The sequence below is a fragment of the Cinclus cinclus genome, chromosome 2 (genome assembly GCF_963662255.1).
Source record: "Cinclus cinclus chromosome 2, bCinCin1.1, whole genome shotgun sequence".
Taxonomy (NCBI): domain Eukaryota; kingdom Metazoa; phylum Chordata; class Aves; order Passeriformes; family Cinclidae; genus Cinclus; species Cinclus cinclus.
Window position 1 is genome coordinate 31239821 of NC_085047.1, and position 19727 is coordinate 31259547.

At 40.1% G+C, this 19727-nt stretch overlaps 1 protein-coding gene across 1 annotated transcript; it reads right to left on the reverse strand.

Annotated features, from left to right (window-relative positions):
- Positions 1-7046: 7046 nt before the first annotated feature.
- Positions 7047-19518, reverse strand: PARP11 (poly(ADP-ribose) polymerase family member 11). The gene is made up of 8 exons (XM_062513639.1): positions 19450-19518; positions 16134-16262; positions 15915-16035; positions 14907-14982; positions 13900-13972; positions 13682-13812; positions 9927-10078; positions 7047-9501 (listed from the first exon to the last, which is right to left on the reverse strand). Exons 1-8 carry the CDS (start codon positions 19516-19518, stop codon positions 9188-9190), a joined length of 1065 nt encoding a protein of 354 aa, XP_062369623.1. The 3' UTR covers positions 7047-9187.
- Between the last annotated feature and the right edge of the window lie 209 nt (positions 19519-19727).

The following is a 19727-nucleotide window of genomic DNA, read 5'->3' on the forward strand; positions in this document are numbered from 1 at the left end:
GCTCCCTCCCTCGGGGATGCATCCCATCAAGTTCCATAGACTTAGAATCACAGAATATGCTCTTAGAGCATCATCCAGATGCTCCTTGAACTGATAGGTTTAGTACCACCACCAGTTTCCTTGGGGAGCCTGTTCCAGTGATCAACCACCTTCCTAGTGAAGAACCTTTGCCTAATGTTTAATCTAAACTTACCTGGTGCAGCTTCACTGCATTTCCTCATGTCCTGTTGCTGGTCACCAGGGAGGAGATCAGCCCCTGCCCTTCACTGCTTGCCTTCAGGAAGCTGTACACTGTGATGAGGTCACCCTCCAGCCTTCTCTTCTCTAAGCTAAACAAACCAAGGCAACCTCAGCCACTTCCTCATAAGTCTTGCCCTTGAGACCTGTCACCACTTTTGTCACCCTCCTCTGGACACAACACAATAGCTTTATATCCTTTATTTATTGTGGCACTCAAACCTGCCCCCAGAACTTGAGGTGAGGCCGCCCCAGCTCAGAGCAGAGCAGGACAATCCCTTTCCTTGCCTGGCTGGCCATGCTGTGCCTGATGTCCCCCAGGACAGGGGAGGCCCTCCTGGCTACTGCCAGGGCACTGCTGACTTGCCCTGGCAAGATTCAACTTGCCAGGATCCCTCAGGTCCCTTTCCACAGTGTGTTCTCCATTCTCTCATGCTCCAATTTGTGTGAATAACCAGGATTACTGTGCCCCACAAGGAGAATCCAGCACTTGGTCTAGTTAAATTTCATACAGTTGGTGATGGCTCAGCTCTCCAGGTCTCTCTGCAGGACCTCTTTACCCTTGAGGGAATCCACAGCTCTTCCTAATTTAGTATTATTGACAAACTTACTTATTGTACATTTGATTCCTGTGTCCAGATCGTTTACAAAAACATTGAAGAGCATTGGCTGTAAAATTGAGCCCTTGGGAATGCCAGTGGTGACTGGCTGCCAGCCTGATGTAACCCCATTTACCCCACATATTATGGATTTGTCTATCTTCGTGCTGGGCAGTTGATTCAGAGCTGTATCAAAAGCTTGGTAAAATTCCAAAACTTCACATTTACTGGCGTCCCTTGGTCAATGAGGTGTGTGACCTTATAATGAAATGAAATTAAGTTGGTTAAACTGGACTTTCCCATTGTGAACCTGTGTTCACTATAATCAATGACTGGACTGTATCTCAAATAAAAACTCCACAATTTTACCAGGCACTGATAAGTAAGACTGGCAGGTCTATCATTACCAGGGTCTTCCTTCTTACCCTTCTTGAAATACTGACAGCTTCCAGTTGACTGGGACTTCTCCAGACTCCCAAGACCACTGAAGAAAAATAATGCAGAGAGGTCCTGTGATAACTTTGGCCAGGCCCATCAGTATCCTGAGATGAATCCTGTCAGGATCCACAGATTTATGTGCATCCAGCTTGAATAGCTACTCTTGAACAAGTTCAGGGTCAGCTGGGAGTTCATCATCCCCTCAGTCCTGGTCTTCCAACACAGGTCTCCGGGGACCCCAGAGCCCATCACTGGTGTTAAAGACAAAGAAGGCATTAAATACATTAAATACATTGTCTGTGTCCGTATTTGTGAGGCGATTGACCCCGTCAATCAGAACCAGTGTTCTCTCTGATTCTCTGTTTGCTGTTAATATATTTTTAAAACACTTCTTTTGTCCTTCACAGTGCTGGCCAGCTTGAACTCTAGTTGAGCTTGGACTGCATGAATTTTCTCCTTGCAGTTCCAAACAGGATCTCTCTAGTCCTCCTGTGTTGCCTGTTCTTGCTTCCAGTGTCTGTACAATTTCTTTTTCCTAAATTCTATATGATCCCTGTTCACCCCTGAGACCCTCTCTGTCTACAAACAGCAAAGCTGGGAGGGCACCTGTCCTAGGTGGCTCCCTTAGTCCCTGCACCAAGAAGTTATCCTCCATGTGCTTCAGCAATTTCCTGGACCTGTTTGTGTTTGCTGTGTGATACTAACCACTTGATGCCTGGGAAGTTAAAATCTTCTGTAAGGACAAGGGCAGATGAACTAGAGATATCTCTCAATTCCTCGTTGAACAGTTCATCATTGTTGTTGTCTCTCCTTGGCTGCCTTGAGTTTCCTTACCCTGCCCATGCAAGCTCAGGACAACATTGCTGTTTTCCCCCTCGGCCACCTTTCTCTGTTGCCACCACCTGTGTGCTTCCTTTGGGTGTTGGAGTTCAGCCAGGAGCATCTTGCTCATTCATGAAGGCATCTTGAAACTTTTGTGTGAATTTCTTGGTGTTGGGATGGAACATTCTCAGGCATAATGTATAATAAGCTACCAAAAATAACAAGAAAACTATTTACTTCCATATAACCCACATTAAAAATATTTCCTTAAGCCATGCGCAGCTCAGCATTGGCACATGAATAATTAGAGCTGTTGCATAAATGAGCACTTTTTCCAGTAAGGCACCATTACCTCCACAAGAAAGCATGAATTTACAGGTATATTTGTGTATGCCAAAGCAAGGACATCTACACTGCTTATTTGCCCTGTCCCTCAGAAAACAGGGCATCTTCCCAACTGCAGCTCAGCATTTGCTAGCTCTTGTGGCTTTAAAGGAAACCAAATGAGCTATCTAATTCACAGTGACCTATTTCTTCCCCTTAATACCGAATGTAGAGTCTTCGTGCATGCTCATGTCTATCATGCTCTTCCAATCCCTTTCCCTCAGGGCTAAGCAAACCCATTTCTGAAATATTAAAAACCACAACATTCCCAGGGGAACATTAAAACCAGTTCTTCATGTTGATTATTTTTCCTGTCACATTTTACAGCCATGCTCTTCGTATTTCTCAATCTGAAAAGAATTAGCATTTCATTTTTATTTTTAAAGAAAAACATCATTTTAGAATGTTTCCCTGTGAGGATGTGAAGCCAGCAGTACAGTGGAAGGACTTCTTTCTCAGTCTGTGCCATGACATAGTTCTAATTTTACTCAATCTTCTACAGTTTGCTGAACTATAAACCAGTCTTTAAAACACTGTCACTAAAAATCTTGATCTTCTCCCTAAGGGAAAGGTATCCTGGATCAAATCCAGCATTAATTATATACTGCCTTACCAATTCCCCCCACGTTTATGCTGAGGTGGTAAACTGTATTTTTGTCCACGAGCTGTCCATCTGTGATGAAGCATTACATTGATTCCAGCCCTGAAGTGCACTGATAGCTCAAGGCTCTGTTAGACACATACCTTCCACCAGGGATTTTCAGTTTAAACTAATAGCTATATAAAGATAATTATATTGTCTTATTGAAGGCAATTCTCATAGATAGACTATTAAATTCTGCTCAATGAGGGATTTTGTGCATCAAAGAAAAACTTTCAGAAACTCACCACCTTTTTTGAGCCTGCTTGATACAAACCTGCTTTTTACAAAGAGACAGCACAGGCTTATATTCTGAAATTTGGAAATCAGTCATATTTACCACCATAGAAGCTAAAGGCCAAAAAACTGGAGATCTATTGCAATACCTAATGTAATACACAACAGAAGACAGTTTGTTTCCAGAAATCAATTGCTTCATGGAGCAGACAGTTTAGAGCAACTTTTCTCCAATTTGTTAATGCAAACCATAACATTTTTGCCCTTTTTGTCACACTACAGTGATCAATTAAATACAGTAAATGTGATACCACACACTTGCCATGGAAGAGATGCAAAGACAAGATGTATGCAATGTCACTGGAGTGGGGATATTTCAGGAAGCATGGTGGCCCCATGAGAAGCCAGAAGCCAAACAGTTACGTTTACAGCAGACAGCAACACTTTGCTATCCCCATGATCCTTGCAGCAGCGCTGAAAAGAGGTGCTGCAGCTACACCTCTCACTTCTGACAGCTCTGTATCATTTGTGCACCACTTCTGTAAGCCTGCTCTCATCACGTGTCAAAAGACATGAAAATGTGACAAGTCCCCCAACTCTCCATCCAATACTCCATCCCACTGGGAATATATAAACATTGCTAAACACCCAGGAAGATCATCAGCACTTTAACTGAGTTTAAAATTTTTAAAGGACAGATTTAAAGGAGTAATATTTTTATGTTCTCTCCCCTTCTTGCATCACTCCCCAGCCCCAGTGTAACATGCACACTCATGCACCATTTCATTTATGCAACCATTTTTCTCCCATTGATTCCCCCCCCTGCCTCCAGCTTTTCCATCTCTTGTCCTTGTCTTATCCCATTGTTTTGGGTCATATTTCTGTATTTCTATATTTCTTATACTAAAAATGAAAATCAAAACAATTAAAAAGTATCAGTTTGGAGCTGGTATTTAGGTCACTCTCATAAACATCCAGTAATTAGCTGATAGAGCTTTGTCAGGCTACAGTATTTTCAACAGGTGTGTTAAAACAAAATCTGTGATGATAGTATTTGTGTCAGCTAGTCCATTAATAAAAATAAGTATTTTAAAAGTAAACCCTCTAGTTAATACGTAGACAACAAACACAGTATATCCAATATCCAGTCATCCTTTGAAAGGCTTATTTGCACCAACTGTTCTTAGTTGGGATTACTTTCTTGGACAACTTTCACCAGCTCAAAGGTAGATATTGACTGGAAAAAAAGATTACCCATACAAGCTACTTGGTCACCTCCAGGTCTGCAACCAAACTGCATTAGCATATTCACACTTCAAATTAGTTTTTAACAATGTTCCAGATACTTCACCTGTTTCATTTTATGGTAACATGAATGCAAGCAAAGCATGGGAACAGGAAAAGGGAGGTGAGCAGGCCAAGGCGTTACATTGTTCCTGAAACCTGGACACAAGTCAGATACTCACTGCCTGTATTGGTTTATATATTACATTGCTTTATGGGTCCAAGGGAAGAAAACTGTATCAGTGAAGAAGCTGAGCAAAGATAAGAAACATTTGAGATTGTTCCTTTTGGTGTCAGTATGATTTCATTCCCTTTAAATTAAATCTGGCATTTATTGGCTAGAAGACAAACAGGAAATGGATGTAAGGGATCTTGGCTTCAGATTGGAAATATAATTCTACTACCTGCCTTCCTGATTGGCCCCAGACATGGACCAGCAGCTTCCAAATGCTGATACATTTATCCTTTCTTATTCTTCTTTCATCCTTCTCTAATTGCAAAAATGTTTTTTCTAGAAAGGAAAATACCTGAAGAAAAAAACCTGAAAGACGTTCAAAGGCAATAGACAAAATGTAAATACGGAAATTAATGACATCTCTAGTTAATAAAGTCAACAGCAGAGAAGAGCATAGCTTCAGACTTGTTTCTAGCAGTGGAGTCACAATCTTTTGCAAAAGACTCTAAAAGTAGTAGCAGTAAATTAATCTTCAAATGTCTGCAAGTAGGTGTGCAGTCAGAACCAGCCGGTTTGCAATCCTTAACATGACAGCAGTATCAAACTCTTAGCAGCTCAAAGCACACAAGGAAGAGAATTTTATGGTGTTCCATGGAACTGATTACTGTTTGAACAGGTCCTTTCCCCATACTTACACACTCTGCTACATTGCATTTTTTTTCTTTTTTTTTTGCTTATTGCAAGGTACACCAAATACTCTCCTATTTCTGTACATTCAAGTGAGCCCTTTCCAATTAAAAAATCCACTCAAATATGCAACTTTCCAGTCTTGGTGCTGTTCACCTTGGCTATCTCTTGTCTATTCATTACCATAGGAATGAAATGTGACCTCTCCAACTAAATCCCCAACTTAGGACAAACGTGGCACTAAAATTGCTGGATGTGTGATGTGGCACAATTATCTGTAGGAGTATGGGGAAGGAGAGTGACTACTCCTCTACTACCTTTTCTGACACAACAGGGAGTATAAGGAAAGGAGGAAGCCAAGAGCAAGAACGCATGGGGATAATCCTGGCTGACATGACAAGGGAGACGGTGATGAGAACCAAACCTGGTCAGTCATAGTAACTGATAAGAGCATGTAAGAGTGTGTGAAAGCTTATTTCATCCTGGACTTTGGAAGTAGTATTGGGGGATCGGACTGCGAGGGGTGCAGGAATCAACGGAGCTGTAGACACCCATGGGATGGGAGATGAACAGGGGAAGGCAGAGTCAAGGAGAGCAAAGGGGCTTAGCAGAGAGGGGTGTAAGAGAGGTCAGTTTGCTTTAAACTGGGGCAAAGTATTCCATCTGTCAGCCCCCATTGTATTTTTTGTGACTTGTGAAGAGTAGACGGCTATATTGGAGTAGGCCTGTGCTGATTAGCGAGTCTGCTGTTTTGGACAGTGCCTAAAAATAGTTACAACACTGATGGATATTTAGGTCACAAGAATTTTAAGACTGACATGTGCTCATCTTCCTGAAAGTGGTTTCCACTATGTAGAGTGCACAGATTCACTTGAGCCATCCTTCTATGATCATCTGTGTTGATAAAGGTTTAAAAAGGGTGGGAGCTGTCCTCAAGCTACCAGCTGAACTGGCATCCAATGTAGTCCTGAATTTAAGTCACTAAGTTCAGACAGCACGTTAAGTATCTCACATCTAGCTTGGAGGGGAGTGTACTGGGACATCTATTAAAAAATAGAGCTGTATGCTTTTTTTTCTCCCTTTGCAGTCTAACTCAAAAACAAGAGTTTGTGCAGACTGACCCTGTAAATGAACTGAAATGCAGACAGACACTCTCCCAAACTGCTCTGGACGAAGTGAGATCTACTGAGCAATAACTGAGTACACACCAATTGTAGAAAACAAAGCTGGTCCAGGAGGTCAGTATGAGCTGATGTTATCTTTCTATGTCATCCTGAAGTGCTGTGCTCATATGAAAACACTCTGCCTCAAGAATAATTTAGTAAGAAAGCTCTACCTCAGATCAAGATGCCTGAGAGAGTAACAGGCCCTCTTGCACAGGTGTAAAACCAAAATGGAGAACAAAGCTTCCCTACATGAAACAGTAACAGAAAATAGCATTCTGGGGGTTTCCTCCCCCAGAATCACACCAAGATTCCTTTTCTTTAACACTCTAAAGGCCAAGAAATTATTTTCATCCCCTTCTTTCTCACTCTTCCTTTTATTAAGTCCAACTATTTCCTGTATTGGCTACTTGTACAGTTCTGGACTTCGCTCACAAGAATAATCGCTCTCCCCTTGCCAGAGACAGGACAGTTGTTTTACAGACATCTTCAATAACAAAATTAATCAACACAAAAAGCAGAACACACAATATTGAAAGAAGAGGTAAAACTTCAATTGCGCAGTAAGATTAAGATTGTGCCATTCAATTAAAATTAAGCAGCAAACAAGACACCACCACACAAAAAATCAGAAAAGTCTTTGAGATCAGTAAAGATTGTGGTACTTTGTATCCATGAGGCGATAAATTTCTGTTTACTTAACAAAAAAAAAACAGTTTCAGAAGTAAAAGACAAAATTAAAGGAACAACAGCACATGTATTTGTTAGTTTCATAAAATGTATGCTCTGTAGAATACTGTGTAATAATAAAAAAGATTCAGTAACACACAAATTCCTTGCGTGATTTGCTATTATTTTATACAATGTGGGGGACAAAGTGCCTTTTGCAGAGCTAGCGTAGCAAAATCAAACACAAATCATACCTAGAAGAGTAGAACCTAGAATTCCCAACTGGGATCAGAAATTATACTTCCTAAAATAAAGGAAAATGCATTTTAAGCCCTAAATGGTTTAGGGACAAGAAAATTGCCATGAAATTACAAACAGAAACAGATAAACAACTTGTGCAAGATCCACTGACAGACAATGGTGACGGCACGCAGGAGAAGGAAGAGATATTTGTGTCCTCAGTTACAATGCCAGATATGCTGTCATCTTCTGCTTCCAGTTCCACTGCTTTAGTATGACTTTGAGCAGACCTGGTCACGCCTGCAGCTGCAGTGCCTTTAAACGCAACACATTTTAAACATAGCCTTTGATCCAAAAAAGTCCATTAACAATTCTGTAACAAACCAACACAGATCATTCCACAACTGCCACAATTATCTATTGATTCTACAGGGACTTGTTACTATAGCCAAAGAAAGAGCCTGGAAAAGTTTCAACTTTGACTTTGTCCATTAGTACTACTTAGGTCCTTTAACAAAGGACACTAGGGACACAATTCCATAGCAAATCATTTCACATGACAGGGCACTTCACTGTAACAGCCCCTTCCTCAGCCTCTTCATGTGTTTAGGTACTCAGGTTTGTTCTTTACCCAAATACTGTCTCTTTTGCTCTTTCTACATGTGAAAAATACTCTTTAACTTTACAACCATACCAGTTATGAAAACCTGGTCTGCACAACTGTACCTGAAAGCTTTCTATTACAGTGTTTAAAACTAAAGGATGGCATCTTTTGAAATTTTCCTTGTTAGTTTAACTGTATTGTCTCCAGTTAAGTTAATCTAAACATTGTCTTCAGTAACACCAAGTATATGAGCACTGAATGTGTCTTGAACTCTGACCAGACAGGAATAACAGCAGCACATGAATACTCTAACGAGATGGCAAAAATTCCATAGGGTAAGACCTGAGAAAGGTGTATGGCACTGCTGATATCCCAACAGTGAGCCCAACATCTATATACCAAACAATTAACAACCATAAGTTATGGGCCTCATTTCCAGCAAAACTTGTTGAAGTTTATCTGGAGGAAATTGATGAAGGAGCTGTAGATTCTTCTTTTTTTTTTCCTACCTTTAGAATCCAAACTAAGAGACCTCCAAACAAAGTAACATGTACTACAGAACACACACACACACACACACACACACACACACACACATAGCCATGTCCCCTGGGGTTTTGCTGTTGTTCTTACTTTATGTTTTATAGGCAATCTTTATAAAAGATTAGTTTCATCATATGCATACTATATTAGAGGCATATTTCTACCACTTTTAATATAATTTAGAAAATCAAAACATAAGTCTTGCCTTTGAAAACTTACCAATGCTCAGTGTATTTAAGGCTCACTAAGCAACTTCAGATTTGTCTCTATATTTGAAAAATGCATTAGTAAAGTTTACAGATTTTTAAAAACAGTTCACCAGTCTCTTAAATATTTAATAGCTTCCCTCCTCGATAAATGTATGCCAGCTTTTCTTTCACCTCTCTTTCATGCATCATGTTTCTATGTTGTCTTTACAAAAAGAACAAAAGTATCAAAAAAACACAAACAATACTCAGTTCAAACTTAACAAAATTCTATTAAGTACTCAGGGTAGATTTGGTTGGCATCAAAGATGACAAAGATCTTTGGGTTCCAGGTGTTATCCACACAGCTGTCATACAAGTTCACAAAGCTTCCATCTTTTGAAGGAGGCCTCATGTATTTTGAATCACCGCCGATATAGTCACCAGTTAATACACGAGCAAGAAACATGACTTTATCTGGTCTATGCAGATGAGGCTGCAGGTTCACACCATGAATCTGGAAAGTATCTCCGTGCTTCATGCTCTCTTTGCAGAAATGGCTGGAATATGATGCATCTCGGGCAAAATAGGTCCCTTTCAAATAAAAACCAGAAAATTTGATTACATTCTTACTGTAACAGCCTGACTACCAGAGCATAGCTATCAAGATGGTGAAAAATGTCAGTTCTTTTATGTTCATTAGCAATCCTTTTTGTGTTGTTAACTGTTATATTATGACAACGTGATCAAATATTTTTAGTGTGAACATTTGAGCAGGGATTGTCTTGTGATCAACACTGCTTTGCTGGGCATCCCTTCCCCACACTCCGTGGCCCTACCAGCCAGTTGTTACAATTGCATTCCTTATTGCATCCTTAATTACACTTGCCATAAAAGCAGAGCTGTATTAAACAGCTCTTGGTAAACATAAGGCATTCATTCACAAAGTACACACTACAGGGAACACTTAATGTTGAGCTGTTAACACTACCAATGTTCTATGTGACAGCAATACTTACCTTTTCCATACACAGCAGCATGCATTCCATTTATTCTCCAGTCAAAATTATGAATACATATTGCTTCTACAAATTCATTACTTGTGCCATGAAACAGCATCTGCTCATTAATCATTGGGACACCTCTCTTCTTCTTCAGTTGAGCTTTTTTCCTACAGAAAACACACAAATACATAAATAAGCACATAATAAACAAATAGTTGCACGAATACACTAAATTACTACTGTGAAAAAAACGCTGCGGAGGGTACAGACCTAACACATTCTACTTTACAAGTAACTAGATGACTCTAGCTTTTAAACAGGTCAGAATTCTTAAGGTGCTTATTTAGAAATCACACATTTTTGAATGCTGTAGGACTACTTTCTGACATAGTCTAAGATTTGGAAAAAAGGTCTTCCTACACCAATTTTATCAATGTTGTTCATGTGCTATTAGTTTCAGTGTGGTCATTTTCTGCAGATGCGTCTTTAAAAAAAGGTAATTTTGCACATTTTGTTCCTTCACCTACTTTAATGTCATGGTGGAAGGCTAACGAAGTTGGGAGATTATCAAGCACTATTACCTAGGCAAACCAGAAAAACTGATCTAACAGCTAGCTATGCTGAACATCTGAAATTTCTTCAATCAGCAGCCCTCTGTTGCTGGCTGTTGATCTCTGACAATTCATAAATGTAGCCTTGAGTAACTTCTCTTGAAACAGGGCAATGGAACAAACTTCTAGAAAAAGTGAACAATCAATTGTCAAAAGATGTTCTGAAACTGTCCTTTACTTTCTCTGACCAGTTCATTTCATAAGGCAAATTTAAAATTGTCATTAATATGTGAACTACTGTAAGAGGCAAATGTGTTCTGACCACTGCAGTGATGCAAATAATCATTCAAGCAATGATCAAATGAAATCCCTTATCAATTAAAGAAAACACTTTCAAAACCATAAAAATTTAAGTAGCAATTGTTCCTCCTAAGCAGTAGAATATACTGGGCACACTGGCAAGCTGGTTGTGCAGAACGCAGAAATGCCACAACAAGACACTTTGGTAATTTGGAACAGAAATCAAGGAGTCCAGCTCTTCTAAAATGCATCATCTTAGCATCTTCCACAAGCAGTGACAAGATAATCCAGTTCAACAAAATTAAGTTCATCCAGCACTGTGAAAATTCTCCTTCAGCCAATTCACTCAATAAAAGGTAAACCCTACAGCAAAATGAAATACCCAGAGACATGCTCTTTGTACCTATGTAAGCACATAAGCTTTTTCTATAACTGGTCAGCAATCTCATGGACCAACATCTTTTTTTACTTCTTGTACTCCTCGACAACTCCATACTGAGATGCTAGACTAAGCATCATCCTCTTTTCAACTTTCCTTCCTTGGACACCAAAAGATGTGAATTTAAAATGCTGGAATACCTATTTCTTTGTAATATACTACCAGGCAATAATTTCTTCAGCAATGTGTGCAAGCCTATAGCACTGTCTTGAGACCTAAGGGCAGGACCTGGCATTTTACCTTATTGAACGTCATGCTATTGGCCTCAGCCCATGGACCCAGCCTGTCCAGATCCCTCTGCAGAGCCCTCCTGCCCTCAGCAGATCAACACTCCCACACAGCTTGGTGTTTCCTTCAAACTGACTGAGGGTGCACGTGCTCCCCTCAGGTCATGGATAATTAAGTAGGACTGGCCCCAGCACTGAGCCCAGGGGTACCCCACCAGTGACCAGCTGGATGTAACTCCATTCACCACCTCTCCCTGGGCCTGGCTATTCAGAAAGTTTTTTACCCAGCAAACAGTGCACCTGTCCAAGCCATGAGCAGCCAGATTCTCCAGGAGAATGCCAGGACACTAGCAAAACAGTGTCAAAGGCTCTACTGAAGTCCAGGTATAAACTGCAGCCTTTCCCTCACCCATTTAGTGGGTCACCCTGTCATAGAAGGAGGTGAGGTTGGTCATCAAGCAGGACCTGCCTTTCCTAAACTTGTCTTGCTTGGGCCTGACCCCTGGTTACCCTGCACATGCTGTGTGATGACACTCAGAATGCTCCTTGACTTTCCCTGGCACTGAGCTCAGTCTGACACGTCCATAGTTCTTTGGATCCTCCTTCCAACCCTTCTTGTGCATGGGCATCACATTTGCTCACCCCCAGCCAACTGGGACCTCCCCAGTGAGCCAGGACTGCTGGTAAATGGTTGAAACTGGCTCAGTGAGTACGTCCTCAGCTCCCTTGGTACTGTCCAGCAGATTCCATCCATCTCCATAGACTCCTGTGAGGTAGCAGGTTCCATTTTCTCTTGAATTACGAGGTCTGCATTTTGCTCCCCACTTCTGTCTACCAGCTCAAGGTCTGGGTGCACAGTTAACAACTCATCTTACTACTAATGCCTCTGTTACCTCAGTCTTTTCCTCATCCTTTGCTACTGTGTTTTCCCCACATCCAGTAAAGAATGGAGATTTTCTCTATAGCCCTCCTTTTGTTGATGATTTATTTTAAAAAATATTTTTATTGTCTTTTACAGCAATGGCCAGATTAAGTTCTAGTTGGGCTTTGGTCCTTCTAATTTTCTCCCTGCAGAACATCTCAACATCTTTTACTTCTCCTGAATTGCCTGCCCCTTCTTTCCCAAGGTCATAAACTCTCTTTTTTGTCTGAATTCCAGCAAAAGTTCTCTGTTCAACCAGGATGATCTTATTCCTCAACTACTTGTCTTTTAGCACATGGGGACAGCCTGCTCCAGAGCCTTTAGGATTTTCCTCTTGAAGAGTCCAGCCTCCCTGGACTCCTTTGCCCTTCAGGACTACCTCACAAGGGACTCTGTGAACAAACAGTCTCCTGAAGAACCCAAAGTTTGACCTCTGGAAATCCAAGGCAGCATTTCTGCTGACCCACTTCCTTACTCCACCCAGAAGAAAAGGAAACTTAACTAGAAGTAGCATAAACATTAATATATATAAGGAATTTCACTTCCTCACACATGTTAATGATACAGCATTAAATCCTTAAAAAAATCATGTAACTTATGCAAGATTTTAGTATACATCTGGTTAGTTATCTCCTCACTCTTTAACTTAGTCTAGATTTTTTTATTATGCAAAACACCTTTAAATCTCCTGGTATGTCTCTACAAGATACACGAATAATGTTTGTCAAGTACAATTGCTAAGACTGACACTAAAAAATAAGTGGACACCAAACTGGATACTTCTTCCAGGCTAGCACAATATGAAGAGAGGAAAGCTGAGAACTTAAGACCAAGGTTTTGTAGAACATTAAACTTGAAAGAAATTGATTAAATATGTGTTAATTAGACACTTGATTATGTCCTATGCTTCATAAAATTGAGAAATTCAACAAGACTGAAATATTCACTTGCTTTGTTCAGTAAAAATTAAAATAATACAAGCCTCTCAAGGAATCACTTTACAAAAAGCTAAATTTTTTCTCCTTACTTCACTGTAAGGATCACAGCCATCTACCACATAGATATTCTGAACATCTTAAACACATTAACTGTGCTACAGCTTTATTTAATGTATTTCTACAAGTATTACATTTCTGCACCTGCAGAAGCTACACAGTCTTGAAAATTAAATTTTGAATAAAGAGCAATTACAAATAAGAAAATTTTTAAAAGTTAAAAAGTAACAAAAAATTTCATTAATAATAAAAACACTTAAACATATTTCTGCTGCATGACTTAAAACTTTTCTCCATTAACAATCCTATAACTGTTGGTTTTAGAAATAATCTCACCTGCAAAAAAACTCCCACAAGTCTAGATTTTGTATTCTCTTAATTCTTTTAATTCGGTGGCTATCCATTGTTTTTCCAAAGAGACTAGAAACTTCATTATATTCATTTGTTTTCTTTTGCAATGGAATAAGCTGGAAAAAAAGAGGTTAGTGCAATTTCAATTCAATGCATTATTTCATGGTCACATGTTTTTGACCAAGTTGCATACCAACTCTTACCTGGTATGGCTCCTCAGTATTTACATTCTCCCAGTGTGAAGGCATAGGGATAGCCTCATTTTCACAGATGAAACTTCAAACAAAAAAAGGTAAAAGCACATCACTTCAAAGACATGAGGCATTTTCTTCCTGTCAAAATCCTGCTCCAAACAGCACAGTATCCAAAAACAGCAAACCCCCATGAAGTTTATACAGAGCTACTAAAAAAAGAGTGGTTTAAGTACATGCACTACATACACAGAAGCTCTTAAGCCTTAAAACTGGGACTAAAAGAAGGAATCTCCTGAAAGTAAACAATGTCACCACATGGAAATAAGAGTAGTGAATGCAATTATTCAAAAAATTAAGTAAACGGCCACATGATTTTATGCACTATTTAGCAAATATCTACTGAAAAAATGCTGACACTTCAAAAACACAGGTCTTTGTGGAAGTCATTGTAAACAAATGGCTACTACATTTCTCATGACAAATGACAAAGTTTTTTTAATGTATAACCACATTACAATTCAGAACTAGACTTTTTTTCTCAGAAACTATTTGGGGAAAGAAACCCACATATCCCTTGTACTCAATTTCACCTGTGGTAGTAACACTGCATAGCTCAGTTTATTGTTCAGTGAGTTCCAGATTTACATCAGCTCAGCTTTACATCTAATGACTGATCAAATGGTAGGAAACTGACAATTTAAAGCAGTTAGACTCATAAAAAAATTGTTACAACACAATTTCTTTAACTCCAAGTAATTTTAGAGTAAATTAGTAAAATATAGGCATGAGATATAACTCAATCTCTTTTTGCTGTTACAATAATACTTCTAAATAATTTATGGATTCTAAGTTTTAGTGCTGCTTCCCTGCAGCAATTCTGATTCAACAGGTATTCAGAGCAAGTGACTCCAAAAGCAAATAAATATAAGCAATAAAGATAAAACACTTTTGTTTCACTTTACTTAGAAGAATCAGGAATAAAAGAAAAATAAGGAGTCTTCCTCTTATTCCCTTACCTGAATGAATTGATTGCAAAGGGAGCTCGCTTTATTGGACGTTGTTTAAGGGTAGTTAGGTTGATTTGCTTCATCACTGAGCATAAAACAAGAATTAGGGTGAAATTTTTGGGAATTCATCTACAGCATACGAAACATTTAAGTGCCATTTTTTAAAAGAATGCTACCGCACTCTAAGTTACTTGACAGGAATTCCTATTTCAACGAGTAACAAAGCAGCATTTTCAGAAAATGTTTATAAATGCATTGTCATTTATATGAGTGGGCAAAATCTCCAAATATTACACACAAAACATTTATTTTAAAAATATCCATCTAACATTCAGCCCCACTAAATCACAGCAAAACTTTCATTGACTTGAATGGGGTTACAAAGAATACAAAATCTTTAGTGTATGACATCACGACCTAAAGAGAGTAACACAAAAATCGTTCTTTAACATTTGCTTATAGTGTTTTTATGCTGGATGCAAAACATGTATTTTATAAAAAGTTATTTCAACACAAGTAAGCATAAAATTCCTTGTATTGTTAGATACCACTTTACTGCCAGTATATTGCTTTTTTACTCAGTCCCCACTTTCTGCATTTGAAATATTTGAAATTTGAATACTTTTATTGCAGGAAGCCTCCTTCACAGCAACATTTCTTATACAGACTGAATGGAAGAGGTTTTCCAAGCTTACAGGCAGTTGCACATTAATGAAAAAAGGTTCAACCTTCCCAGCTCAAGAGATGCATCCTATGTGCCACCTGCAGCTGAAGCAAGCAGTAGGAACACAACATAGTGCTATAAAACAAAACATGCTACTTCATTAACAAACTATACAAAAAAAATTCTAACAGAGCAGCTGTTTCTAAAACTTCCTATGTACTTTCCAGTAAAGAAGACATTCTTAATCATGCTTTCACAGCAGATATGAGGAAAATAACCTGCTGAATGAACAAACGTGCTGGTGTATCTGAGACCTTCTATTGTTTAAATTTATTCTTTGTAAAGCTACATACCTGAAAAGTCCAGTGTGTAGTTAAACTTTGCAGTGGTAAAAGAAAGAGATCCACGAGGGTCTGTTCGGAAACTCCTCTCGATATCTTCACTGCTAATAGAGCAGTGACTGTTTGAGTCAGTCTTCAAAATAGAAGAAAAATCACATTAATGCAAACCCAGCCATAGGTAATTTGATGTATGGGATCAATCAGAGCTAATATAAATTCATAGGTATTTACCTGGAACATATGCCATTTACCACACTCAGCCAAATAAAACCAGCCCCACTGGGTATCGGAGGTATCCATGTCTTCAACTGAATTTTCCATCTTTGCAAACACATCTTCTGATGGTCCTTGAAGCATTTCCTGAAACATTCACACACATACACATAAAAAAAAGTTTAGAGAAATTTATAAAAAAAGCAAAATAAAGTGTATTCGCTATAACTACCAAAAAAACCCCAAAAATCCTGTCAGGTTGAGGACAGATCTGTTTTCTTTTCCTGAGAAAAATTCTCAATTTGTTACTTATCCAGTATTATCCTCTAACTTAGTTAAACAATTTCAGAATTCTCTTAATTGTCTGTAGCAAGTGACAGCAAAGACAAGAGCTATAGGCTTTATGCTTTATTTAGCATCTCAAAGAGAGGTGCTATATTAAATAGCATCAAGGCCACTCAGAAATATACACTAGGCTCTTCATTCATATTTCTCAAGAATGAGGTGTTGGGGTTACATCCAACAGCTTGAAGGAAACATCTACTAGGTACTCAGCAGCTGCAAACAAATCTGACAGGAAATCAAAAATTGTAAGAAAAAAAAATGAAAATTAAGACAAAGAATACAATTATTTAACCATGCAAGACCACAGTAGATTATTCCTTCCTGTTGCATGAGGAAGAATTTTCCCCCTAATGCACCCACTCAAAAATGACCCAGTAAAATTCCTGGTACTCTGTACTTGGATTTACAGAGAAAGTTCATACCAAAAGCAAGAGTGGCTCCCACACAAGCAATGACTACCACAGCTAGGGTTCTGAAGGACAGAAGAAAAAGAACTGAAGAAAGGATATAGCACAGGTCTAGAAAATCATGGCAAAACCAAATGGGGAATAAAGAACTGCATTTTCTTCTGACATACAGAGGAGACACCGATCAAAGGTTGCACATGCCAACTTCAAAGTAAGTGAAAGAAAAGCTTCATGAACCAGATGGCAACCTATGGAATTTCTTTTCATGATATGGTGTAGATGCTGCAAATTTATGGAAGTTCATAAAAAGCTAGACAAGTTAAAGCCTATCAAGAGCTATGCCAGAACGCCTTTAGAACAGTCCCTGCCAGAATTCAGTTCATTCTTTGTTTATCAATAAAATTCTGGAAACTCTGAAACTGCTCACCTCTATTTGCATATATTTCCTAAAGGGTCAATTTTCTGCAACAACCTCCCCAAGCAAAAATTCTAAGTAAGTTTCAGGGAATCTTTCAGAGAAAGAACTTGACCCACCCCCGGAAAAGGTCAGCAATCCATCCAATCTAACTGTTTAAACAAAACACTTTGGCATTCTTCCCAAATATGTCCTCAAGTTCACTTTTTCTTCCAAGAAGTAAAACAACACCCTCCAGCACAAATCAAGCAATGTGCAGTTAGTATCCTGGATGGTTCAGTTGTTTCCTGGTCACTTCAACCCAGGAAAAACAGAGACCTGAAGAAGACAAATACTGGAGACTAAAAGTAGGCATCCCCATTCTGGCCAGTGCTACTGGGGAAGCAGTTCAGAGCAGGAGGCACTTCTAGCACCATTCTTCACCCCTCATTTTTCCCAAGGTAGCTGCATTTATGTCTTTTCTGCTTGAAAAAACAAAAACAAAAACAAACTGAGAAACCTCTTTGTGATAACAGCTAGAGGCTGTACTCTAATAATCAAAAGTTCCAAAGCATTACAAAAATCTAGATGCTTAGAGATCAGGGGAATCCTAAGCAGACCAGCAAAACATCACTAAATTGCAGAATCTGAGGGCAAACCTATTTCAGTGAAAATGGAAGCCTACATGTATGGATTGCTGCCTTAAGTTCAAGCAGCAGTACACAAAAAGTTCATAAGCTGCACAGAAAAAGTATTTTGAAAAAGTTAAGAAAACCATTCTCTGCTTCAGAGGGCATGCATCAACATCTCTATTACCCACATCACAACAGCCACAGAGCCTACATTCACTTGGTGTTAAAAGCACAACTGGCCAACATCTTTTGATGATAATCTTTCACTTTCAATTTGATTCTTCCTCTTGGATAAGTATTTGGCTATGTTCTATCCTACTGAGAGCAGACAGAGGTAGTCTGCACTTCTTTAAAGCTGAGGAAAGCAATTCAGACTTTTTCTTGGTTTTGTTTCCTCATGTTTCCATTAAAACGCTCAGACCTCAGCTCCCTCCCCGCGCTAGGTCAGAGCCTTGACTCTGATCAATTAAATGAATTATGCCTTTTGAACAAGAGGACATGACTTCACAAGCAGAGAAAAAATGATTATCTGTGCCTGTCAACACACTTAAGAGTCCTCCAGGGGCATCCCAGCCTCCAGAATAAACCATTTACTAAGGAGATAGCTATTCCCATGGCTTTCAAGAATCTTACACTCAACCCACATATATTACCATCGTCGCAACGTCTAGGGTAAGCAGGTAGATTCCAGGATACTTTAGAAGTCTGGAGGAAAGACCTGAAGGCATGAATATGTAGAGCCATAAAAACAAGATAACGGTTCTCAAAGGTGACACAAGTTCAAAATGTTTGAAGGAATTACTGATTAATTCAAAATCATATGCACACCATTTGTAAGCATCAGGTAGCATTACGAAGGGTCTCAACTCCCATTATTGGCACTGTTTCTACTGGTCCCGGAGCTACCAGAACAGCTCAAATCAAATCAATTTCTTTGGAAAAATATCTTCCTAAACAGGAACAGCACTCATTGTGTGCTGTGACTGAATGGCATGACTACTACTGGCAACGTACTACCTCTCTTTTCCAGAAGTACTTTATATTCGACTGATATACATCCTTTACAGTGTGTAGACCCACAGAATTCTTTGGGTTAAAAGAGAACTTTAAGACCATCTGGTTGTTTTAATCCCCCTGCCATGGGCAAGGGACACCTTCCACTGGTCCCATCCAACCTGGCCTTGAACACTTCCAGGGACAGGGCACCCACAGCTTCTCTAGGTAACCTGTGCCAGGGTGCATCACCCGACTGGTAACAACCACGGCAGCATCCCAATGGACTCCTGTGCTGCCCGCTTCACTTGGCACATCGTGCTTTATTGCCAAAGGCTCTTCTGCCGACAAACACCGACTTGGGACAGTGCCCTGCTGGGAACACATGCAGTGCCAAAGGAACCTCTGGCTCGTCCTTGGAGAACACGACATCTCATGAGGAGCCTTGCCTGAGGTGAGCCCGCAGGGCTTGGGAGGGGAGGCGAGCAGAAGGACCAGCATTAGCACCAGTACGGTACACGCGCTGGAAAGAAGATGCCCTTCCCACCTGCGCCCCCACCCACCCGCTCCGTGCCGCCGGGAGCTACCGTCGCAATCGCACCCGTAACCGCACCCGCCAGGGCTGAAGCCATTGGCGCTCAAGGGCACGGCCCGGCGACCGAGCCGAGCTCAGAGCCACTACCCCTCCATCGGGCGCGCAGGCCTCTCCCACACACGCCGTGGCCGACCCCTCCCACCCCCGTGCCCAACCTGGCAGCGCGCTGCGCAGCGCGGCGGGGCGGGGCGGGGCGCGGCGGGCGCCGGCCTGAGGGGCGCGCGGGGCTCGGGCGCGGCGCGGGGC